This window comes from Marmota flaviventris, chromosome 8 (assembly GCF_047511675.1).
Source record: "Marmota flaviventris isolate mMarFla1 chromosome 8, mMarFla1.hap1, whole genome shotgun sequence".
NCBI classification, from domain to species: Eukaryota; Metazoa; Chordata; class Mammalia; order Rodentia; family Sciuridae; genus Marmota; species Marmota flaviventris.
Genome location: NC_092505.1, coordinates 80,261,732 through 80,288,919, shown reverse-complemented (window position 1 = coordinate 80,288,919; position 27,188 = coordinate 80,261,732). Strand labels below are relative to the sequence as shown.

Sequence of the window (27,188 nt, the reverse complement as noted above, 5' to 3'; positions counted from 1 at the left end):
AGCAAAGATTGTAGGTTTCTGGTGAATGTAGCCAGCCAATGTTATTTGTTCAGTCTGTACATTAATAAAAGCTTCTTACTAACAGTATTTAGGTATAGGATATATTATCTCAGAAGAGCTTTTTTTCCAGTGTCCCTTTTTTAAAAACAGCAGATTCCAAGACTTTGAGAAAGCTTTCACCTTTGGCTGTTGCTGATATCAAGTGGGGAGGGATGTGTGTGCTTCCCAGTGTACCATATCTATCCTTATTTCCTACTGTTTTTTCTACTCGGTACACTACTTATTTGCATTACCTGCCTGCTTTCTTGAAGGTATATAACTTTGTGACTTCTGCTCAATACTATTCCAAATGTATCATTTAAGGTTCAACCCAAACCATAATCCTTGCTAAAGATCCACCCTGGGCCAGACACAGTGGCACATGACTGTAATCCCAGCAGCTCAGGAGGCTGAGATTGGAGGATCACGATGTTCAGAGCCAGCCTCAGCCAAAGCTAGGCACTAAGCAACTCAGTGAGACCCTGACTCTAAATAGAAAAAAATAGGGATGGGGATGTAGCTCAGTGGTGGATTGTCCCTGAATCCAATCCCCGGTCCCCTCTACCCCACTGCCAAAAAAAAAAAAAAAAAAAAAAAATTTACCCTAATTTGAGTAGTGTTTTCCCTTTCATATTTCCTATATCTCTTCTGCTCTGAACCTCCCTATATTTGTTAGTTTTTATACTTCCAAACAGAAAATGTTTTACATTATTAAAACACATAAAGTAATTAATGCTTATATATATATAGATTATCTGCAACTCTTCAATAAGAAAGAAAAATAAGCACTAAGGAACTGAAATAATTTTGTTATCATTAGTTGACTTGAGTTACTTTTCTATTAAGATGAAAAAGAATATCTTAGAAGAGATATTTATTTTCATTTTCTCATGAAAAGAAGCTTTGAAGTTTGTTTTGGAGGAAGATCTTTTTCTCCTGGTACTAAAATCTAGGACAGATTAGCCCACATGTCTCTATCAATATAGGAAATATACAACTATAACTTAATAAAAGAAATTAAGAACCATGGAGATTGTGTGAGCACCTAGCTTTTTCAGACCTGGATTTAAGCCCCCAGCTCTACTATTTCCCAGCTTTGTAATGTTGGGCAAATTGGGTCATTTCTCTGAACCTCAGTTTCCTCATCTGTAAAGGAGGGATAATGATAGTACCTATCCCAGAAGATTTTTAAAGACTAAAGGAATATTCATGAAGGATGTAGCTCCATCATGCTTAGCACACTGCAAACCTGTGACACATGATGATAAATTTTATAGAAATGTTTAATACATAGAAGCCATGACAATAAGTTTTAATGTCAGAACATTTCTGTGAACATTTAAAGGTCTAGATTTAGGGGGCTTGGGATGTGGCTCAAGCTGTAGCGTGCTTGCCTGGCATGCGTGCGGCCTGGGTTCGATCCTCGGCACCACATACAAAGATGTTGTGTCCACCGAAAACTAAAAATAAATAAATAAATATATATATTTTAAAAATTCTCTCTCTCTCTCTAAAAAAAAAAAAAAAAAAAAAAAAAAGGTCTAGATTTAGTACAGTTGGTGATCTTAAGATACAGGCTAGAACTTACATACCAAAACTGAATTATTAAGAAACAATTAGTTTTTCCCTGCATTCATCCAGGCTTATTCATTTAAGCCCCTCAGTAAAATACAGAAAATTATTTTACCCAAAAGAAGTTATAGTTTATTCAAGTACTTAATCATCCCATTAATTTGATCCTAGGGATTTGTACCTGAAAGTACTAAATGAAGACTCTCTTTAGTGCAAAGCAAATATCTCATTTCAAATTTTAACTCTATCAAGTAATAGATGGGTGGATTTGGGTAAATCATATAACCTTTTCTAATACTTAGTTTTTTTGCCTATAAAAATTAGGATATGTTCTAACTCAAAGAATAAGGACACAGTCAAAAAATGTATGTAAAGTTCCTAGTCTCATGTCTGGCATGAGGTAAGCAATCCATAAATAATAGTGGCAGAAGTTTTATTAGCTTGTGCTAATTAACACCACGACTTCTGTGTCCTGGCTCTACCCCAGTTTCCACAACATGAAGATGAGTCCACAGTGCTGACTGAATATAATTTAATAGAATGTCTTACTGCTTGTTTTATAGCTGGCTCCTGTATTACCAAGAGGGCGTTTTTTATAACCAGTGTGTATTAGAAGAAGGCCTATATGCTGACCTTACTTCCTGTGGCTGCCCAACATCTACAGTCAAATCCCTCAAACCCATTGACTATGTAAGTGTTTTGCTGAATGCATAATTATGAGACTGTCCTTCTTGTCCAATTTAATTGTGTAAGTATTTAGGGCACTTGAGAGACCTAGATTTGAGCCGAGTTCTATCAGTACCCATGTATGTAAACCTTAGGCAAATTGCTTCATCTCTCTGAACCACAGCTTCCTCATCTGTAAAGGAAAGACAGTAATAATACCTACCTCAAAGGATTATTATAAGAACTAAATAAAATAGTGTACATGAAGGGCTTAATTCCTTGAATAATAAATGATAATGTGAAGTTGGAGGAAATGTTATAGGAAGAAATAATAAAATATGAATAATTTACTCGTTGGTTATAAAATTGAGGTTCACTCATGAAATCTAAGCAAAATGTGATTGGTATTTTCCTTTTCTTTAAGCGGGAGTGTAAAACTTAAAACTTATAGAATAATATAAATCCCAGGTTAATAATTTCACAAAGTTTCTTATTTTCTTATCTATAGCAAATAATAGTTCAAAAGACCATTAAATATTAAATATGTTTTTAAAATGCCTGGTACATAAGTGAACACTAAATTCAGTCAGTTCAACCTTAGCTATTAGTACCATAGTTGTTTTAGCTACTTAAATATAAAAATAATAACCAACTACCTTATTATTCTATTAGATAAGTCACATGCAACTTGCTATTCAGCTTTCCAATTACATTAATGCATGGGCTACCACTGTTATTGATTGAGCCTTTGGGGGAACCAGGGCTTTTCTGCCCAGTGCATGCAGAATTATCTATTTATCTTGGAGGCCCACATTTAGAGAGCAAATAGAGTCTCCTTTTCAAAAAATTTATTCAGAATGTGAGAAAAACAGAACCACTACTCTAATACTCCTGGTTCCAAGGTGTATTTCCAGAGGAAGCAGGGAAGATCCAGGGCATTTTCAAGCTAAATATAATGATGATCTTGGGGCATGTCTGGTCCAAACTTGCAATTCACACAGAGCCGACTGTAAGCACTAAATAATAGTGGGTATGACTCAGACCTTTTGGCCAGAGCTGATTCCAGGGAGAATGGCCATACTCTGGTTCTTTGATCTCAACCAAAGCAATCTCATCCTATTTCATGAGGAATTCCTGGATAGAATATTTTTGGTATCAGGCTAAGTATAGCCACTTAGCTGTGGAAGAAGAATAAAAATAGAGTCCTTAGTCTTTCTCGTTGGCCCAATAGCTACCACGTTGGAAAGAATAACTCTGTTTCCTATCAGAGGAAGACTAACATAAAAAAAAAAAAATGTGATCTGGTCAGTGTCTGTAGATTTCAATAAAGTTGAAAAAGGCATAGTCCAGATTTTCTGGGAAAGTAACTTACAATAGCTGGATCAATAGACAGATCTTTACTTTTTATTAACTCTAAAAGCAAAAGATATAGCTCTAAATATAAAGTACCTTCTTGAAAGGATTTTGTAGGATTCTTAATTAAGTGAACTGAATTAAATTTCTAGGAAAGGCAACTTAGAAACAGGGTCAAAATTAATGAGCACTACTGTTTTCCTTTGAAGAGTTAAAATTATTTTATATTCAGAAAGTGTAAAATGAGTAATTAAATCTGGAGTGAAAACTACAGAGAGGAATGCTTACATGTAAGTTGTGTACAATTGCATACCCCTGGATTTGGTCCTCTGGAATCTAGGCAGTGCAGGTAAAGGTCTGCCTGTTGCGAAGGACATTCAATTATGAAAGGGCAGCATATTTCCTAATGCTTTTTCCTGGCATATTTTAAGTCTTTGAAAGGTTTTTGTTGAAGATAAGTTAGGGCAATGGGTTTGGGGTTGAAGGAGTATAAAGTAAGGTTGGGCGTCACAGCAAAGACCTGAAGATTGACCTCAAAGTGGCTTCACCAGTTTATATTACCCTGGCAAAATAACTATCCTTTACCTGGAAGGCCCTGAAGAGTTGACCAGAGCCAGGGAGACAGATGTGTAAAACAGAAGGCTAATTTAATAATTTGTATTAAATGGATTCTAATGACTGGAAAGCTTGAGAAGTCTCATCTATGGATTTCTCTTCCTCTATAGAAAAACATGGGAAACTGAAATAGTCATCAGAAGCTTATTGAGCATAAGATTTGGGTGAATTCTAATTCCATATCTCGAAATAAGCTTACATTCCCTACCAAAGAGATGTATGCTTCCCAGGTCTTAGTTGCTTACATTCTCTAGCTTCTGTATCTCCTTTCCCTTGGTATTAGACATTCTTTGCTTCTTCTGCTTCTCTGGTCTCTTCTACATCCTCTGCCCTCTGTATTTTTACTTAGGGATTCATACACCTTTTTCTATACATTGTTAACACCAATGTCTATGCCATGACCCAGTGTGATTTTGAATTCATTTTGAGAAATGTTTCTGTCTGGTTGAGTATGTATAAGTTTATTCATTGATTTTGCTTTAGATAGTTAAAACTGAATATTCTGAGGATGTGGCCTGCTGTCAGCATGCTATGACTTTCCATTTAGTGTCATAATATATAATATTAAGGAATCTTAAGACTTCATTTTCATACAAGATCAGTATGTTTTACAAATGAGAGTTTGTTCCAGGCTAACTTCTATAGCTGCAGATAGATGTTACTGTTCTAGAGGTCCCTGGATGCATAATTTGCAGTGTTGTGAAAATTTCACAGTGAAAAGAGCTGGAGGCCTTGTTTATAGCTCTGTTTCTTACTAATGTGACCTTGGGAAAATCTCTCAATTTATCTGGGCCTCTGTGTATCTGAAAAAAAAAAAAAAAAAGCTATAATACGTATTTTAAAACCTCTACAGCTTCTACTTCTGCTGCAAGTAAGTATCGTAGTCATATTTCTGATTGGACATGAGAAAGAATCTATCTAGCCTAGGTTTCTCATGTTCCAAAGAAATAATATTGTATATTAGCTTTCACATTACTCTCCAGTATATCAGTGGTTTGTAGCAGCATTTTTATTTTCCATTCTTTGTCTCAGTGACTTGCTGGAGAGTTGGCTTGGCTTCCATTCAAGGATATCAGTTGTCTTTAGGTACATTTGTTATATATTTTTGGGACCAGGTGATGGGAGCGTCACTGATTAGGGACATACCTATTTTTATGGCAGTTAGAGGAAGAGAGAATCTCAAATTCAGAAACTTCTGCTCAGTTACAGTATTATTTGCCTACTTACATTATGTTCTCAAAAGCAAGTCATAAGATCATGCCCCAATATTAATGGGACAGGGGAACAGATTCTTCCTCCCTACTCCTTGGGCAGTGGGGGAAGTTGACAGAGTAAATATATTCAAAGAAAAATGTGATCTACCTTAGATGTATTGAACTCATAACATGTTCTCTATTACCAGATTTTGGAGATTATCAGAGATAATGAAATTTTAATAATTTTTGCATATTCTTCCTTCTGCCTTTGTGAAAGCACTAACTTCCTTTAAAAAGAAAAAGAAAAAGATTGTTGAGATTAATTTTAGTGAAAGCATGAGGATAGTTTGGTGGCTGTCAGATGAAGTATATAGTAGACCAGTAGAGGAACTTACCCCAGAATATGGTCCATAATCCCTTCTTGGAATTCATTTGGAATTATAAAATTATTGGTTAATTTTATTTTGAGAAACTCAATGGAGCTATGTTTGAGAAAAGTAAAATCAAATTAATAATGGCCTAATAATGAAATCAACAAGGTTTTCATCAGGATCTTTATAAGACATGATTATATTTCTAGAAAATTATGCATTGGATTATACAATTAAGTATGAATTTCAAACCATTGGGGAGTGGGTTTCTATTGGTTTATTTCTCTTTAAGGTTTTCAACCAGCCTTGTTTTGGTAACTAACTGTGCTTAACACCGGTTACAAAAAGATCTTTTAAGATGAAAGGGAGTGAATACTGAAGCTTAAGTGTTTTGTTGGGTCTGAAACCAAAGACTTCTATATTTAGCATTAATCATGCTGTGTGTAAAAGAGCAACAAGATGACAAAAGGCCAAAGGTGAAAATTGGACTATGAGTACAAATTGCAGGAAAGAAAAAGAGAACTGATTAGTAACTGAGGAAAAGGAAGTTTAAGGGTTTTCTACTTGACCAAAGATATTATTAATGCTGCACAATGAGAACAATACTGAATATGCATTTCATATCTGTTTATTCAACCGAAAGTATTAACCACTACCGGGTACCAAATCTGTGCTAACTACTTAATACAAAATTAAAGGAGAATTATATAGCACAGTGAGCCCACTATCATCAAATTCAAATGTCTTCTTCCTCCTGGACCCTCAAAGTATAGAAATTTCCAAAGATCTGTTCTTGGCCTTTTCTTTCTTGTACCTGAAAATTCCCATTATCATAACTTTGGCTCTCACCTCTGTTCCTCTGTCAATGCACATGATTCCCAGATCTATAGAGTAAGCAGGAAGTCTACTATTTCCTGAGTCCCATTCCTAGATTCCAAGTGGGTCTTTCTCAGTAAGTTCTAGCAGTATCCCATTTTCCCTTTTAGATTTATTCATCTTTTATTCCCTATTTCTGTTGAATACATTTGCTATTACTCCATCATCTGCTCATAAAACTAGTATTCACCTTTGATTCTACCTTTTTCATGATTTCTAACACACAATTAGTAGCTAAGCATTGGATAGAGATGGAGGGGTGTGGGTGTGGGTGTGGGTGTGTGTATCTATGTAATGTTTTTTTTTTTCCATTATCTTAAGTATAGAGCTTTATTCTGTCTTTTACAAACGATTGTTATGGTCACTTCACTAATTTTATTCCTTTGGGCCCTTTCTTCTTCAGTTCTTCCTGTTTGCAGCTTTGGACATATAACCTTCTAATAAAGTCTAGACTCTAAGGTCAAGTCCGACCTACTATTCCCAGTATTATTTCTCATTCTCCTTCATGTGTCCTGTTTACAAAGCTACCACTGCCCCCTCCCAATGCCTTGCTTCAACTATGTCTTATTTTGTATCGCTTATGTGGAAATATAAAACACCTTTTTTTCTTTCTCCTCTTTTAATCATTTAAGACCTAATTCAAAGGACCCCCAGTTCTAAGAACCTTTCAGTGATCCACATTTCTTTCTCTCTCTCTTATTTTTTGGGGTGAGGGAGGTGGTAATTGGGGATTGAACTCAGGGGCACTCAACCACTGAGCCACATCCCTAGCCCTATTTTGTATTTTATTTAGAGACAGGGTCTCACTGAGTTGCTTAGCAACTTGCTTTTGCTGAGGCTGGCTTTGAACTTGTGATCCTCCTGTCTCAGCCTCCTGAGACAGTTTCTTGAAGTGATATTTATCTGCCCTGAATATTCTTTCACTGAATCTCAAGATGCTTTTCACTTTCTACTTTTATCACAACTATGGAACATGTAAAGTCATTTAAGGCAAGTTCTGTATTTATTTGTAGCTTAAATTCTTTCACATTTTGGTCACCTCTGCTTAGCACATGGCCCATAAAGATGTCAAGAATCCATTAATAAATACACTAAGTAAGCTAATTTATTCTTGCCTAAAATTATGTAAGCAGTACTTGTATACAATTTGTTGGTCTACTTCAGTTCTTTCCATAAGAGGGGTTGTACTTTGAACTTGCAGTGGACTTGTATCTTATCTACTTACAATGTTCTACTGGTAGATTTGGAAGTCACAGGAGGGTGGAAAAGTGTTTTGTTTGTTTGTTTGTTTTTTCAAAAAACATAATTTACAGCTGCCAGCTACTAATGAAATGCTTTAAAGTCAAACTGGATATTAAAAGAATAATGGGTACATAATAAATGAGAGCAGGAAACCTAAGCAGCTCTTGATTGATCCAAGAAGGAAGTGAATGCTTCAAACTACAGTGTAAGGCATAATAAATATTGGCCCAATAGTGTGTTGGGTAACCTGCTTTTATTGTGTTGCCATGGGAGCAATAGTCTGCACATTGCTTCTCTGATGTCTCTATGGTGGTTTGGCATAGAAGTTTGGCCTTCTTTGAAGTAATAATCCTGTCTTGGCAGCTATAAGCAGACAGAGTCAAAGAAACATAACAAGAGACTGTTGAAAACCTGAATATGAAATTATGACTGATGACATAAATGATCTTAAGAGGTGTAATAAGAGTTAACAAGAGTGATTCATTCTCTGCAAGAGTACTGAATAAGAGACACAGCCCCAAATATAGGAAGATTTTAAAATCCAGCCCTAGAGCAAAAGGATGCTATGAGTTTATAAAGAGTAGAAGAATTTGGTTGATATTAAACTGAACCCATATATCATCAAAAGTACGATTTTATACATTGTGAACATGAACACCAGCATAAATCTACAGTAAACATCCCCCTGCTAGTGAGACATTTGAAGCAGTTCCTTTAAATTCAGGCAGAAGACAAAGGTCTTTGCTATCACCACCTGTACTCCACAGTACTCTGTAGTCCTGGCCAATTTATAAGATTAAAACAAACAAAAAACAAAAAGAAAAGTATAGTGGAAAAAAACAAGACTGTCAAGAGCATCTACAAATAAGTTATTGGGATTAATGTGCATACTTAAAGTAGATAGATACAAGAAAAGTAGCAATTAAACTATAGGGTACATAGGAATAAACCTAATATAAGACAGTAAGCCCTTTCTGAAGCAAATTATAAAAGCTGTATCAAAAGTACATAAAAGGTGGAGTAAGATTGTGTTTTAGATGAAAAGACAATAATTTCAAAGGTATGGTTCCCCCCAAATCAATACACTTCCAAAGTGTTTACAACTTTTTGTCTATTTTGGTGGTGGGGGTGGATAAAGTATGACAACACACACACACACACACACACACACACACAATTAGTAGCTAATTATCCTAAAATTAATTTGTAAAAGAATGGGTCCAGAATCATGACAATAATTTTTAGGATAACAGGTAGGATTAATTATCTTAGCAAATGCATAGTCATTATGCAGCAGTAATAATTAAGGTTTTGGATACTAGTGCAAGGAAAGACCTGTGAAACAGTGGAATAGGGTAAGTAGCATAGAAACTGCCTTACATAATACCAAAACATGGAAGATGACACAGAGAGCCTTACAATGTAGCTATTATGAACTGTTAAATAAATGGTGTTAGTATAGTTGGCTCTTTACATGGAAAACGATAGTTAGAACATTACTGAACTTGAAACACAACCTAAAAGTGGGAAGTAAACCTTACAACTTAAAGGAAAACATAGGAAACTATTCTAATGATCTTGAAATAGGATCAATTTCTTTTAAACACCAAAAGCATTGGTTAGTAAGAAAAAGCATAGCGGTTTCTTGTTGCTGTTTGTCCCAATTTATTTTCTGTTGCTATAACTGAACACCCCAGACATGGTAATTTATATATAAAAAAGTTTACTTGGCTTATGGTTCTTCTGAAAGTTGGAAAGCTCAAGATACAGCCACATCTGGTAAGTTGTCTTTGCTGGTTCGGACTCTGCAGAGCCCCAAGACAGAGCACAGCATTGCATGGGGAGAGGAACTGAGCTCCCTAGCTCAGGTCTCTCCTCCTCCTCTTATAAAGCCACAGTCCTGTTGGTTTAGGGCTGCACCCTTATGGTTTTATTTCACTTTAATCACCTCCAAATACCATAGTTGGATTGAGGTTCAAGCCTTTGAGGGCCTGATGTTGAGAATCAAATTTCAACATGAGTTTTAGTGGGGACATTCAAAGCATAGCACTGATGTAACAAAATTACTACAGATTTACTAGCTTAAAACACCAGAAATATAATACCTTATAGTTATGGTTGTCAAAAGCCAGAAATGGATCTTCCTGCAGGTAAATTGAAGGTATTGACAGGGCCAAGTTCTTCCTAGGAATATTTAGGGGCTAATGCATTGGTTTACCTTTTCCAGCTTCCAGAGGTCAGCTGCTTTTCTTGACTGTATGCCTTCTCCATCTTCAAAGTGCATCCCTCCAAACTCACTCTTATGGACCCTCCTGTCTCTCTGTTACAGGGATACCTGTCGCTATATGTATTTACCTGAATAATCCAGACTGATGTCCCTGTCTTAAGATCCTTAATTCTTTATCTTTCTTTGAAGTTCCATTTACTGTGTTAGATAAAATACCGTATTTGTAGAATTAGGATTCTGAAGAGGGAGTAGGGAGGGATTATTCAGCCTGCTACGTATAATAAGCCATACAAACCGAGAGAATATCTTTGTAGTACAGATAATTCACAAAAGTTTACTGTACCAAATTTAAAATGAGCTCTTTCAAGCAGTCTTTCAAAAAATCTGTGGATTTTCAATTTAAAAATCCATTTTTAAATTGACAGAAATTTGACAGAATATAAATAGTTCATAGAAGAAGATGGCTTGGTTCATACAAAAGATGGTCAACCTCACTAACAATCACGGAAATATAAATTAAATCAGTAACAAGGTAACATTACCTTATTTTACATACAAACATTTAAAAATAACAAAATCTGATTTAGTTGCAGAGAAGTGGGATTATTCCTGTACAGCTAGTGAAAGAAGCATCAGTTATGATAGGGGGGAAATGAGGGCAGCATTTGCAGCATTGATGGGTGAAACAAGCCACAGCACATTCATGCAAGAGAAAGCAGTACAACATATGATTAGCAGGGAACGGAAAGCTAGTTACATGAACAGGTAAATTTCAAACACAATTGGAAAAAAAAGGTTGCTAAAGGTTGTTTGAGTAACATGTTTCTGGAAATTTTAAAAACAAAGGATGCATAACTAGAAGTATAAAAATATGAGCTGGAAGAAGCCACAGCAACTTCAATATAGTGGGTACCTCTAGGGAAAGGCAAAGGAGGAGGGAAGGGCAAAGAGGGGACTTATTTTTTACTATATTTGGTATGTTTTATTTATTTAAAATTTTGATACAACCAGGCACAGTGGCCCACACCTATAACCCCAGCAGCTAGGGAGGCTGAAGTGGGAGAATCTCAAGTTCAAAGCCAGCCTCAACAAGCGCTAAGTCTCTAAATAAAATACAAGAAAGGGCAGGGAATGTGGCTCAGTGGTTAAAGTACCTCTGGGTTCAATCTCTGGTACCAAAAACTTTTTTGGATACAAAATTTCATATATGTTTGACTGGTTTACAGTAATTTATTATATGTTTTATGAAGAACTAGAAGAGAAGAGTTCAATGGCTCCCAACACAAGTAATAAATGTTTAAGGAGATGGAAATACTAATAACCCTGATTTGCTCATTGCACATCATATATATATATATATATATATATATATATATATATATATATATATATGTATGTATGTATATATATATATTGAATTACCAGTGTAACCCATTAATAGGTACATATTATGCATCAATTAAAAATAAATATGAAATACAAATGAAGTAAAATTAAAATGTAATATTTCAGGATCTAGAGCACATGGTCATATACTGTGCTACTTATTCTTTTTAAAATGTATTACAATATTTCTTAAAAAGAATAAAATTAAGTTAAGAAAGATAGTTCTATTTTGAAACTGATTTTCTAAACCAAATGAAAGGTTTTGTAAGAAGAATTATAGTTCCTTGTAAAGAGTTTGCTTTGGTGTCTGACAGACTTTGGGTCAAGTCCTGACTCCACCATTAATAATTATTACCTGAGTGACCCTGGGCAAGTTTCCAAAATGTGGGGATTAAATGAGCCAGTGCCTATGAAACCTTTAGCATATAAGTGCTTAATAATATTGTAACAGCTCACAGACAATGATTAATTCATATTTTTGTGCAACGCTTAAGATTTTTGATAGCCTGTAGGCATTTGTAGGATTTTGTTTTAATATAACAGACCTTGACAACTTAAGATTGGGGTCTTAGAGATTTTTGAGCCTTCTATTAAATTATTATCATTTTAAATAACTTTTTGGCAGCACAGTTTGGTAATTCTTTGGAATTGAACAGTATTCAAAGTATTTTTTTAACATTTTTTATTAGTTGTTGATGATTTTTAAATTTTATTTATTTATTGGTATGTGGTGCTGAGAGTCGAACCCAGTGCCTCACACATGCTAGGCAAGTGTTCTACCACTGAGCCACAATTCCAGCCTAGTTTAAAGTCTTGGAAGTAACTTAGATTTAAAATTTTTATCCAGTTATATTGAAGATGTGTTGATATAAATGTAGTCTATCTAGCAGAGGACTTGTACAAGGGTCTCAGAGCTTCAAATTGAGATGGCAGATACATTTGTTTAGCCAATGAGCAAGGTAAATAAAATGGATCCTGGATATTTACCAGCTGAGCACAATGAGGTCAAGTGCTCATCAAACCTGCCAATTGGAAATATTATGCATTATAACATTATTGGTACCTAGAACACTTCAGGACAGTAGCATGGGGTTAAGAACAGCCTCTAAGGCCACAGTGTCTAGACTGAAACACCAGCTCTTCCACTAACTATGTGACCCATGTCTTGATGCTTCATCTGCAAAGTTGGAGAGCAGTAGTGGCTACGTTAAAAGTAAATTGTAAAGAGTAAATGAGTGAAGACAGTTCTACCATCCCTAGTCTGAATGTATTTTGAGATATGGAACTTTTAAATATTACATGGTAATGTAGTATATAAGAAAACACCCTGAGCCGAGTTCTGGCACAAACTCCATAACTAAATGCATAACTACACAGATTGGATTAAATATTTAAACAGCCGTCTATTTTTTCAGGTCAGATTTTGTTGTCAAGTGAATTAGGAAAAAAAAAAAAAAGTTTTAGAGACTTTTGGAGGAAGGGAAGAAAGGCAAGGTATCTGGACAGGCAGTGGCCACAAACATCACCACAGGTAAATGTGTGTATAGAGGTCAGCTGAAATGCTTTTTTAAAAGCCTGAGGGTGAGGATGTTGGAAAAAATCCAACATTAAGTCAAAGGCTTATCCTGTGAATTCTGATTGTCTCCTCATTTTCAATCACTTCCAATTTATTCTATGAACTGATGGGATGCTTCCAGTTTTTATTTCACAGGTAGCAGTCGAGGTGCCTAATCTTGCCTGTGATCACTCAGTATCTCAGTGACTAGTAATGCGTTTCTGCTCCTGCCCAGTCAGTAATGGTTACTGTGAGAAAGAGAAGTGCTCTTGGGCAGCTTTTTCACCCCAGGCTTACTGTCTCACTTCAAGGTGACTCTTACATTATTTCCCAGTGTCACCCAATCTGTAGGACACTATCTAGAACCATGGCACTAGCCATACATGAATTTTTAAGTTTCAATTAAATGACTTGAATTCAGTCCCTTGGCCACTCGTGCTCATGCTCACGAGTGACCAGTGACAGCCATAGTGGAGAGTGCAGATACCATTTCTCAGGGTGCAGAAAGTTGTAGTGGACAGTGCTTATTAAGACCTCTGGTCAGAGGGTAGCCTTGGCCACATAAAGAGAAAATTACTAAGATGTTCTCCTATTTTTAAATGGCAGTTTCTCAGCATCCTTTTCCTTTTCCTGTCTTGGCTTTTATTTCATCCCTTCCAGTGTGGTCCTTTCCCTTATTGACCTATTCCAACAAGTAGTTCTAAAGAAGCAGTAAATTTGACTTCTCATTCCTTCTCTGGAACCGTCTTTCTTTCTGTTCATTGTGACTTTCCACTATACCCATGAGCAAGTTCGGAGGTCACTGCCCTATTTCTCTTCTCTTCATCAACTTTCTTTTAAAAATTGTCTGTATACCCTATCTGCAATTTCTCACCATTTACTCCTCAGTCCTGACAGCCCAGGTTTCCCCCTCAGTACAGATACGCCACCAAGGTGGCTCTCATAAAGCTCTCCAGTGGCCTCTACTTGCCAAACCCAGACAGCTTTATTGCAGTCACCCCCTTCTCAGCATTGCTGGAGGTTGTGTGTTGTGGGACCACTCTTCCCTATTACTTTCTTTCCCCTTTACTGATGTACTGATGTAATGTAGAGGGCTCTCTTTGGGTTCTCCTTTTCCTACACCCAAGGCTTCAGTGGTTATCCAGCTTCTGAGAGTTTCTGAACTTCACTCGACCTGGTCTTTTCCCTCTGAACTCCATACCAAAGGTCCAGTGTATGGTTGAATGTCTCTGTTAAGCTTAGCCTGCCTCTTATCTTACAATGAAGACACTCAGCTCTAAACATAAGTTCTTAGTTGCTAGACAAGTTTTTGCTCCTGGTTTCCTCATAAAGGTCAAAATACCACCATGTTCCCAGCCACAGCATTCTACCTCTTTTTATTCACTTACTCCTTGCATTTCTTTGCAAGTCTACTCTATTGTTCAGGGGTTTTCCTGGCCATCCCCTGTTCCTAACTTTCATTCTGTTCTCCAATACCCTTCTCCAAACCTCCCTTCTGTCCCCCAATACAGGTCTGAATTTCAGGTCCAGTTCTCTTTTTCTTTGGTCTCCAATATTCTAGCAGTCTACTGGTGCTATAACAGAATTTCTGTCTTTATTCTTCATTTATGTTGGTGCCAGATAAGTTTCCTAAGGTCCATTTTAAGAAAAACCCATAAACACACACACAGTGCAACATATGCATAATAATTGACAATTTAAACCTCCAAGTAAATAATATATTCCCATGATTCAGAAACCAAAAAGTATACCAAAAGGCATTCAGTGAAAAACTGTTCCCACTCATTCCACTGGTGCCCTTTGTCTTCCCTGTTGCTGTCCTCCCAAAGAGTGGTCATGGATACTGGTTTTGTATTTATTTTTTACAAATATTTTAATGTATATACAAGTATATATACATGTGTGTGTGCGCACGCTCACATGTGTATAAGTTTTTCTTTACTACAAAATTTTAGCACATAAAATATATTATTCTACACTATTCCTCACTTGTCTCTGAAGAATATATCTTGGTTATCTTTCTGTAATGAGATCCTGATTCCTTTTTACAGCTACACAGGATTCCTCTATGAATGTACCATAATTTATTCAACCAGTTTCCTCTTAGTGGGCATTTAAATGATTCCCCATCCTTTGATATCCCAAACAATGCTGCAAAGAGTAACACTGATAATTCATTTTGCTCCAGTTGCAAGTGTATCTTCAGGTCACTTTTGAGTGCAAGATGCTTTTTGAGGGTTTATTTAATGTTATTTGACCCAACCATAGTCCCTCTGCTAAGTGTACTGCTTCTCCTTTACTAAGTTAAAGATACTTCAGGGCAATCATAGTCCTTATATCAAAAGCCTTCAAGGACTTTCCCTGGCAACAATCTGCACCTGCTCTGTTGCTGTAGGGGGGAAGCAGGCAACTCAGTACACAATAAGAGAGCCTAAGTACTTCACACTATTTCTCGTCAGACTCTGTATTTTAACTAAATGGTTCTGCTTGCAGCTCATCTGATGTATCCATGCATCTGTCTCCCTTGCTTTGCACAGTGTGCCTTCCCTCTGTTCTCTCTCAGCCTTCTAAATCCATTGCATCCTTTGAAACTGAGCTCACATACCACCACATCCTTAAAGCTTCCTTGATTTCTTCTCCCTTCTGCTAAAAGTAACATAGATTTCTTATGACTACTCTTACAGGGTGTGTGTGTGTATGTGTGTGTGTGTGTTTTGACACTGGATTATATTAATGATATCTGTAATTCTCCTAATTTACCTATTAGGTAGTAATGCCCCAAATACAAGGATGTTGACTTGTTTTTATTTTTCATCCCCTAAGTTTCTTAGCATGGTGACTTGCATATACTAATGAAGGAAAAGGAACAATAGTGGTTCTGTTATTGTCTGACATGATGAATTGAGGGAATACTTAATTTTAATGGAGAAATCTCCTTTCTTCCTGTGCCTCCTAGCTATTTTTTAAATTAAATTGCCTTTTATCGCCCTCCTAAGAATGTAAGAGGATAGGGCCATAAAGTCCTCCATTCTCAGTGACTGCTTCTATTGTATTTTGGGAAATGAAGGTACTGTTCCATTTGATATTTATTCTATTGCCAACTAAAAGCACTGGCATCAACAGTGTTATGTGGTACCTGTTACACTACCACAAGACCTTAATATGCAATTTGGAACCAGGTGTGACTTTTTATTGTGTCCCTTTTGAGTTATGAAGATTACTTTTCTGATAACTTCAACTTTAAAATAGTAAAAATTACTAATAGAAGCAAATCTCTCCAGTGTGGCCTTCACTGTAATATCTTCATTGGGTAGAGCAGTAAATTTCATCCATTTGAGACTGACGGATGCAAGGTGCCTTGCCTTCAGAGTGGGGTGTTACTGAGGTGTGGCTATATTCCATATGGTAATGCTTTCTCTTTTTTGGGCTGTTAGATTTTTGAAGAACCCTCAATCAGCCTTTTTGCTCTGGAACATTGTGAGGGAAGAGAGTTACACCTTGAAGAGGCTGTGAACTCTGTTTTGAACAAGGACCTGCACTTCTATACCCAGTCTGTATGGGTAAAAAGTGGACTGTAAGTATGAGAGAAGAATTTGGTCACTGTTTTAGGACAGTGTTGCATGGTTGGTTTTCCCTGTTACAGTATTGGTCTGATGATATTCTTACTCCTTTTATTTCTTAATATGGTAATAGTAGTTTCTGTCTAAATAAGAGAAGACTGACTGTGTTGTCCCATAAGTAGCAGCATGCAGTAGTCTGGGGGAAGAGCCCTTTGGGAGACAAAGGGCACCACTTTGTCAGAGCATGTGTCATGGAGCAGGTCGATCAGATTTCCCTGATTGAACTTGCTTTCTTCTCATGAGAAATTTCATTTAACTAACAACTTTCACTGTGAATACCATTGCCTGCATCCGGCAAATGACTGTTTGCAAGACTAAGATTGTTTTATTTCATTTTGACTTGACAGCATGTTTATTCTAGAGTACTTCCCTCCAGGTTACTCATTTGCATATTGTTTTAGTTAGCTTTTTCACTGCTGTGACCAAAATACCCCAAAAGAACAACTTAGAGGAGGAAAAGTTTACCTGGGGCTCAGTTTCAGAGGTCTCAGCCTGCCTACACAGTTGACTCCATTTCTCTGAACCAAAGGTGAGGCAGCACTTCATGGGAGAAGGACCCAGCAGAGGAAAACTGTTCAGCTCATGGGGGGTTCTGGAAGCAGAGAGACAAAGGAGGAGCCAAAGGAAGAACAACTCTTCCAGGGCATGCCCCCAATGACCCACTTTGTGCAGCCATGCCCCAGCTGCTACAGCTACCACCCAGTCAGTCTGTTCAAACTAAGGTGTACTGATTACGTTACAGCTCTCATAATCTGGTCATTTACCTCTGAATATTCCTGCATTAACAGGAACTTTGGGAGGACACCTTTTATAAGATGGACAATAACACATGTGGAATGACCTAGCCTGCCTACCAGTGTTTTAGTTCACTTAGGTTATTAGGTGGATCCAAGATGATAAAGGCCTGCACTTTTACAATTTGGGAAGCTGCCTTTAGAAAATTAAACTAAAAATTATTCATACAAAAATTAGGTATGAACTTGTATATTTAAAATCAAAAATTGTGAGAGGTCTGCACGTGAACAGCTCTGAAAGTGAAGATTCCTTTGCTTCCAAGATAATCTGATTCTTAGGCCATTGCTGAAGAGTGTGGCATTTAAGTCTGCCTCCTATCAGCACTGCTAATATTTTCATACTAGACATCAACTAAAAACATACAACTCTTGATGGCTAATATAAAAATGGCCATTTTAAATTTCTTATGGCTTTTAAATTGTGTAATAATCAACTGTTTAAATATCTGGGGTTAGTCAACAAGACAGACCAGAGAATAAACTGAAAATTAAGTCAACTATTGCAGTAAATGGTTTTTATATTAGTCACATGTAGAACAGTTTTAATTTCTTCTCTGGGTCATTTCCCAAGGTTTAATGTCTATTAAAATAAATTGATTTATTGTATCTAAGCTTAAGATTCCACAATATCATTTACCAATTAACAAAGTGCATTTGAACTGAATTTTGCATTACTACAATTTAGGACTTTCATAATATTTTTCTATTTTTTTTCTACTCCTAAATGAAATAGATATTTAATTCACCACTGAAATTTTCTCACCTTATATTTTTACTCTTTTCTGAAAAACTGTTGTTTTACCTTATTATTATTTGTTCTTTTTGAATTATTATCTACCTACTATTCCAAATTCTCTAGAAGAGAAATTAGTATATATAAATTAAATAGTGAGGGCTAGCTAAAGGTTTACCTAGGCTACAAATGGCTTACAGGATACCATTTAATGCACAGCCACCTACCCTCAGTGACTTCTACTTTTTTAAACCCCATGTTATGTCATATCTTTGATCTAGGATGGTAATGAAGATCATGTTTTAATGCATCATCCCACACAGCCTTTCCACCTGTGCAATTCATTAATATCAAGATATAATTAGTTACAGTTCCTTAAAATCTTGCTTAAATTCTATAACTGAAACTGTTCTGCCCATTTAAAGAATCTGTGAGGGGCTGGGATTGTGGCTCAGTGGTAGAGAACTCACCTAGCATGTGGGAGGCCCTGGATTTGATCCTCAGCACCATATAACAATAAATAAATAAATAAAGATATTATGTCCAGTTACAACCAAAATATAAATATTAAAAAAAAAAAAAGAATCTGTGAGGCGCAGAGGCTAAGCCTCTCTGTGGCCGTATTAACTTGCCTTTGCCCCAGTCTGGCGATTTAGATTTGTGTAGGTAAGAAGGGTTTGAAGGAGGGTGATGCATCTTGTTCATCTATCTATAATTTGACTAAGTCTGACCCTAGTTTTGGGAAATAGGGTAGACTTTTCCTAATAATGGTCAGTTTAAGTCTCCATGCAAGCTTTCATAGTTTTAATAGATCAAGCTTTCCTCAGTTCCTCCCTTCTGCCCACAACTTTAGTTACAAATTGAAGTCTCTTCGTGAACTAACCCAGGCACATGTCCCTAAAGAATACTGCCCTTTGTAAGTTGAAAACTTTTTCACCTGAAAGCTTTCTGTCACTGTAATGAAAAAAATTTAGTTTGGCTTATAGTTCTGGCGGTTCCAGCCCAAGATTAGCAACCCTATTTTTCTGGGCCTCCAGTGAGGCACATAAGATATGCGAATCATGGAGCACAACATGGAGGAAAATCACTTGTATCATGGTCCCAGAAAAAGGAGGAAGAGTAGGGGGCCTAGAGCCCCACAGTCCCCTTTGTGGGTACATCCTCAATGACCTGAGAACCTCCCATTAAGTTTCACCCCCTGAAAGTTCCAACAGAACCACCCTGCGGACCAAAACATTAGCATGTGAACCTTCTTTGGGAACACTCATCAAAGCCCTGAACCCTGGATGAACCTATTCCTGAGAATGAGCCTCTGAAATCAGCTGGCTGTCTTTCCTGCTGCTGACGCTGTGCACCTCATCTTCTAGGTTACACATCCCTTGGTTGAGGCAAGACAGCCCCACTGTAACTCGAGGTACCATATATGAACCAAGCAAGGCAGCCACCCCCTCATCACACACTGTCTTAAAGCAGTTTACAGTGACCTTGAGTCCTGCTGAGGATTTCACATCCTCTTGGCCATTCCAGCCTTTTCTCCGTAACCATCCAGCATGGTAATTACCTAAGTCAAGGGTCAGATAGTCTTTTCAGTTTGTGGGTCATATCTCTCACACAGCTTTTCAACCTGCCATGGCCAACTGAAAGGGAATAGGCATGGCTCTGTTCCATTCAATAACTCTTGGGACACCAGGCATTCACCTGAAGGCCTCATGCACTTTGGCATGCTTGAATGCAGTCAGGTTTGAAGGCAGGGAAATACTGGGGAAGATTTGCAGAAGAGCCATCCTTGAAGCAAGAGTGAGAAGAGTGACATCTGCAAATAATTGTAAGTAGTCCTTGGTGGTCTTTGAAATTGGGGAAAAAGATGTCTAGATAGGTTTCAGCCAGCCTGAGAAGCCACCATGAGAGGATGACCAAAAGGTGGGAACATGTTTTTCTATAGTGGGAGGTTATGGTCTGGTCTGTCTTGGATGTTAATGCTATGAAAAATGTATTGGTGTTATTAAAGGAATACAGAATTTCAGAGCTGGAGGTAGCCATATATTTATTTTGGAAGTAAGGAGCCCAGCATCCTAATTGGAAACCAGAGCAGCCTCCATTCCAGTGGGCTTTCTCCTAGACCTCCCTGCTTTTTTTGATAGTCTATTAAAAAAAAAAAAAAAAAAAACCTAGAAGTTATAAAGAATGAGCTCATATGAATCATAGCAGATTTTTGACTAACAGATAGCCTTTTGTTGTGTAGTGCCCCATTTTCTTTGCTTCTTTCTTGCAGATGGATAGCTTATGAAGGTCCCAACTTCCTGGGAAGACAAATTCTACTTGATCCTACTGAGATCCCAAATTGGACAGCATTTAGTAGATGGAAAACCATAGGTTCCCTTCGTCCCATGAAGCAGGTAAAGTGCAGAGAAACCTAAGACCTGGAATAGCTTGATTTTCTGCCAGGACATATCATAAACACAGTATCAGAAGTACTTAGTTTTTCATTTATGTAGAAAGGAGAATGGACTAGTAGGCAAGGATTTTGTATATTTTATCCAACTTGTAGAATTTTATCTAAGGTCCACAGTGAATTTTATTTTGGTGTCTACCATTATGAGGAATATTAACCTATAGATTTTTTTGGTTTTATTTTCTTGTACATCTACCTAGTTTGTGTATTAGGATAATACTAGCATCTTACAACTAGTTGAAAAATGTTCCTTCTTTTTTAATTTTTTGAAAGACTTTGTGTGGGATTGGTATTATTTCCCCCTTTAAATATTTGATAAAAATTCTCTAGTGAAACATTCAGGTCCTTAAATTTTCTTTGATTAAAGTCCATAAATTATAAATTAATTTTATTTAATTACCACAGAACTATTCAGATTTTCTGTTTCTTTTTGACTCATTTGTTTTTAAAGGAATTTCATCTAAGCATTGATTCATGTAAAATTTTCTTTCATAAGGAAAAAAAAGACAAAAAAGATAAAATTTTATTGGCCATATTCACATTTCATGGAAAAAGAAGATACTGTAAGTTCTGTAGCAAACAGTGGACACAACAATGAACTTTGTTACTATACCAGTTTTACTTTCTTAGTATGTGGATTCTTTTCCCACTTACATAATACTCGGGTTGGATCCTGGCAATTTAATTAAAATAGTATTTATTGCACACCTACTGCTTGTCAGTCTCCTATTCAAAAGCTTCCCACTTAGGATATAATCTTTGCTTTTCAGTGTGGCCTTTGTGATCTGACTACCTCCTGCTTCCCCAGCCTCAGCTCTGAGGATCTCCTCCTCACATAGCTGTGCCACATGCACCAGAATGCAGAATGCTGTCCCACTCAATCTGTAACAAAGCTATACTCTTTGTGTAGAATGTTCTTCATTTTTTGCCTGGCTAATTCTTAATCACCCCTCTGAATTCAGTGTGTCAGGTCCTCACCAATGTCACTCCCCCCTTCTCCTAATCTAAATGAGAATCCTAAAAGGCCTAGTTCTGTCTTTATAGGACACTGTGTGTCATTTATGACCACATGGTACAGCTGGACTGGGCTCTTACCACTCTACTGGAAACCCAGTCAAGGCAGTGGCTTTGCATATTTATTCATATTTTGCTTATTACTCCATCTCTAGTGCCTATCACCACATATAATACCTTGTATGTAGAGCTCAAGGGCTGTATATCTGGATTAGTGAATGTTAGAAATCATGTTATATATAATGGAAGATATAAGGATGTCTTCTGTTATATATAACATGGTTTCTGCCTTGGTACGGTTTTCATTTTTGCATTTTACATTTACATTTTTGTTGGGTAAAACGTGTCCAACGCAAAGCAATAATATTTATGACAGTGTATGATCATCAAAAGCCACAGGTAGTACTTTGATCAGAGAAGTATCAATATGTGAGGGCCTGATGGGGGTTAGTCTCAGGGAAGGTAGAAAGCCCAAGTGAAACCGTCAGGGGTACAATGGTGAGTAGATATGCCACAACTCTCTCTAATCTCTTAGAAACACTTGTTCAATTGATTCTGATAACAGTTCAGTCACCCCCATTTTCTACATGGCAAAGTAAGACTCAGAGAAGTGAAAACTAGTAATCCAAGTGTCAGAACCAAGATTTGACACCAAGTCTGTGATATTTTAAAATTAGTGTTCTTAAGCAACTATACTTTCCTCCAATAAGATCAGCATTTGCAATGACACCTTATAGTCCAAAGTGTGGAGGCTCTCAGGTGAGGATCTGACACAATGTTAAGTATAAAAGTTAACCTACTTGATTTTCTCTTGCCATACACACCATTCCTGATTCCACTGCCCTTGGGTTCTCTTGGTTCAACAGTGATCACATTGCTTATACCTCAATGTTGTGAGGATTAAATAACACAAAGGCCCTGATACAACACCTGGCTCATATTGCTATGATAAAACATTCATTTCTAAGTTTATTATTCACAATGGCCATGGAGCAAGCCAGAGGTGCCTTTCTGAGGTTACTGAAACACTAATGACTTTCCTGGCACAGCACTGTGGTACAGGACCCCAGGACCTTTGCACCTTGCTGATTCCCCTCACAACCACAGATGGGTAATCCCATTGGAAAGCTAAAGGAAAATGCAAGATACACGTGGAAATTGTTTACTTTACCAGCTGCATAATCATGTGGATCCTGTTTTAAATATGTTAGTAGGCAAGTTTAATACAGAATATTGTCCTCATTTTTGAATGGTGGTTCTATGCTGGGGAAGGTGGATCCTCAAGGTCCTGAGATAAAGAATAATTAGAATAATAGCCTCTAGGGCTGGGGATATAGCTCAGTTGGTAGTGCTTGCCTTGCATGCACAAGGCCATGGGTTTAATCCCCAGTACCACACCAAAAAAAAAAAAGAATAATAGCCTCTAATTTTACATGAAAGTTATTTGACAATAAGTATATTTCTCCTGCATTGTGTTTTAGGCACTTCCTGGTCAAGTTCTGATTAAACATTTAATTTCAAAAAATTTTAATAGATTATTTTCCCTGTTTATTTAGGCCATAGCTTTAAAACCCAGCAAGAGAATTCTGGCTTTCTAAAATAGTAATTTGGGGGCTATATTTAACTTTTTGGCAAGGATATTGGTGTGGCTCTAGTGCATATTTAGAAACTCAGGAATAATTAAAATGTGATCCTCTTTGAAGTTGGGAATTAGGAAGTCACTAAGGTACTTATAATGCATATCAGTGTTTTTAAGTATAATTACAGAGGAGTCAGACTACACATATGTTAATAAGGGTAATTAGTACTTTGCTTGATTTAATTGATTAAAACTGTGATGCTTAGTCCTAAAGTAATTGGAATTCTATCATCTGTGAAGGTCATACCTGTTTTCTTACATGTACAAGGTAATGAAACTGTAATAAAGATATACTTAAGCTTCTAGAATTAATAATAGCTGCATTGGGAGACCAGGCTGAATTATAGAAATTTAACTACATCTGGCTGCAGCATGAATGTGCAAGTAGTGGTCTGAAACATTTGAAATGTTTTGCTAAGCAGAGGTCATTTTCACTTGATCTAAGTGACCAGATAATTTATCCTTTTTTTTTTTATTGGTTGTTCAAAACATTACAAAGCTCTTGACATATCATATTTCATACATTTGATTCAAGTGGGTTATGAACTCCCATTTTTACCCCGTATACAGATTGCAGAATCACATCGGTTACACATCCATGTTTTTACATATTGCCATACTAGTGACTGTTGTATTCTCCTCTTTCCTATCCTCTACTATCCCACCTCCCCTCCCCTCCCATCTTCTCTCTCTACCCCATCTACTGTAATTCATTTCTCTCCCTTGATTTTTTTTCCCTTTCCCCTCACATCTTATATGTAAATTTGTATAACAATGAGGGGATAATTTATCCTTGTGTTTGCCAATTTAAATGCTCAGAATATTTATTTCTTGAGGAATGCTAAACATGATAGCAATTTACCAAAATTCAACTACCTTCATGTTGATGTATCACAAGTTTCAAAAGCAGAATAGTCACTTGTGGTCTTAACCCTAATACCATGTTGCACTTACCTAGCACTTAAATTTCTTAGAGTGAAAGTGCTCTCTTATTAACTACCAAACCATTTATTATTACTTAGCCAAGGTTCTGACTGAGATACCAACACTTGACCACAGGAGGAAATGTTGATATCCTATATTTTTACTGAGGCTGGAGGCCTAAATCATGACCTGGAAAGAATGGTTTTTCTTGAGCTTCCATCACATGCCCTATTCCTTCATCTTACCTACCCTGCCACCCTTGAAACTCGTCTTATTCCCTTTGTCTTTAAGAATAATTACTGCATTTCTGCATAGGCTTTGGAGCATGCTGGTTAGCAGGAAGGGTTTTCGTGCGGATACATCTGGGTCCACATCTACATTAACTTTATTTTAAAACTTAGGTCAGTAACCATACATTCAGAAAGGGTTGTATTGATTACAATCCTTACAGATATAATTAACTCTTACCCTTAATTCTTACAGTAAGAATTCTGTATGTCTTAGCATAATGACACAGAAAGCATTTAACATATATTGCTTGACAAGATACTGAAGGTGCAATAAATATTTGCTATTATTCTTAGTGGTATTCCCAGATTTAGTATATTTTTAAAAATTCCTTTGTATGTTCCAGGCCAAGGAGATAATTCCTTTGTTATGCGATTTTTGAATACCAAAGTAGTGATTAAACATACGTGGTGTCTTCCTTTGAAGACATATAAAAGTCCTAGGTAAAGAGAGATTACCAGAGCTTCTAGTTTTCTGCCTACCTGGGTTTTTTAAGACTTTCCACAGTAGTCATTTGACATTTAATCACAGCGGGAGACAGAATGTTTGATTACTGTTCTTGTCTAGTAGGTTGTTTCTTGCCTGTATTCCTACTCCCCTAGTGCAGCTGAGACACATTATTGAGCAAAGTCCACCAAGTCCTGAATTCTTCACTGCCCTACCTCTTGCCACACACATAGTTGTAGTGAATGAAAATATTACCTTTTACCCTTTTTTTCCAGGAAGTATTAGATTGTATAATTTCAGCTTTGTGCTGAATAGTCTCAGGAGCAATATAAAACATAAATTTATACATATTAGCTAAAGGAAATAAGAGTGAAAGTGATGTAATTATCTAATCACTTCTCACTTTGCCTCACAGTTTTCCTTCTTTGGAAGGATTAATTTCCAGCTTGGAAAAGTTATTTTTAAATGGCTTTTTCTCCCATCACAGCCTGCAGTGTACATCAGAATAAAGAACCAAGCCCAAGATGAATATCTGACAGTCACTGGAAATTTAGCTGACACAAGGGCGATGTCGGTGTGCATCTCTCCCTACAGTGGAAAGAATACTCAGATCTGGTATTACTGTCGAGGACTTTTTAAATCCAAGGTAAACATCCCCACTGATATAGTACCCTACTTTTTGGTGTTTGGCTTTGGAAACTGGAATCTAGTTAAATTAACTGGCATAAATGAAACTGCAGCTTCCTAGAGACAGTTCACTGTGTGATCATAAAAACACTTTTATAAGTAAAATCAACTAAGAATTTTTGATCTAGAAATTTTAGGTTTTGAGAAAAACCATGGTTACCACATGCTATAGATATGCCTAAATTATTTTTTTAAACCAGTGATGTAAGTCACTGGATCAAAAATGGACAACGTGCTTTTGTGAAATAAAAATCAGCTATGTGAATCTAAACATGTTAAAACTCCTTTGTTTTCAAAATACATAATGAAGTGGTAGTAGAAGCAGCTGTTATTAGAGGATGTTAAGAAAATGAAAACTAATTTCATTTATTTTGTAACCCTTCATTATTCATACTGTGGAGCGTAGAACATTAGGTTAAAAAAAAATAAAAACATGTTTCATTGTATCACTAATGACTTATATACATCTCATGCTTCAAAAATGAAAAGCATCTAAAAACAATTATTGTCTGGATTATCTTCAGCACATCCAGTATTTTTAGAAGAAAAACAAGATCAACATAATACATTTTAAGCTAACAGTAACTTAACATTTAATTCCAAGTCAATAAAACTTTACTGAACACTGTTGTCAAATGTGCATGCCCTCTTAAAAATAAGTACAGGACCTCTGTTTCAGTTTCTGTACCAACTCCTCCCTTCAGCCATAAAGATTTAAGATGTTTACTCAAATTATACTATAGGCTATTCTTTTAAGACATGGTACTTAGATGTCTATGACTTCTTCATCTGAAAGAAAAGGGGCCCTAATTAAATTGATGTTAGCAAATATAATGTGGTACTGCCATTCTATTTCTTCATGCTTCTAGGCCAGTGATACATGTCTTGATGTGATTGGTGGCCGGGACACACCTGGAGCTAAGGTAGCCCTATGGACTGAACATGGACAGTTCAGGCAAAAATGGAGACTGAATAAAAATGGCACCATCAGTTCTTATCTCAGTGAGCAACTTGTCCTTGATGTTAAAGGTGGGCCTTTGATAATATGCAAATGTTTGTATCCCTGGATATCAGCTTAAATTCTAAACCTCTTTCTTCTGAGTAAAGGACATTCTGATATATGAGGGAAATGATCCTTTATGCTTTTATGCTTGAAAAAAGTTATTTTTACAAACCAATACACTATATGCATCAAGCAGGAAAAGCTCAACAACAAAGTCTTTAAAAAGGTTTTTGTTCATTAGTAAACTTGTAAAATTTTCATTTGCAACTGTAATATTTGTAAACCCTGGGAACAATTCTCAACTGAAGCATCATAAACCATAATGTCATCTGTTTCTTGAAAAGGAATATCTCTATCTTCTTCTCCTGAGTCATCAAGGTCCTTCAGTCTTCAGTTAAAATTTAGGTAGATGTCAGTTAACCTTGTTTTTTAATTCAGCAAGGTCATGGCCATATTACTCATGGCTTTTGCTTTAATTGGCTTTAGTCA

General features: G+C 36.6%; 1 protein-coding gene across 1 annotated transcript in view; it reads left to right on the top strand.

Moving 5' to 3' along the window:
• Positions 1-27,188, top strand: part of Crybg3 (crystallin beta-gamma domain containing 3) — a 110,117-nt gene that overhangs the window by 81,664 nt on the left and 1,265 nt on the right. The window contains exons 17-21 of the mRNA XM_027943246.2: positions 2,175-2,301; positions 16,533-16,672; positions 20,518-20,641; positions 25,497-25,655; positions 26,566-26,725. Coding sequence (XP_027799047.2) covers positions 2,175-2,301; positions 16,533-16,672; positions 20,518-20,641; positions 25,497-25,655; positions 26,566-26,725 — 710 coding nt within the window. The remainder of the gene's footprint in view (positions 1-2,174; positions 2,302-16,532; positions 16,673-20,517; positions 20,642-25,496; positions 25,656-26,565; positions 26,726-27,188) is intronic.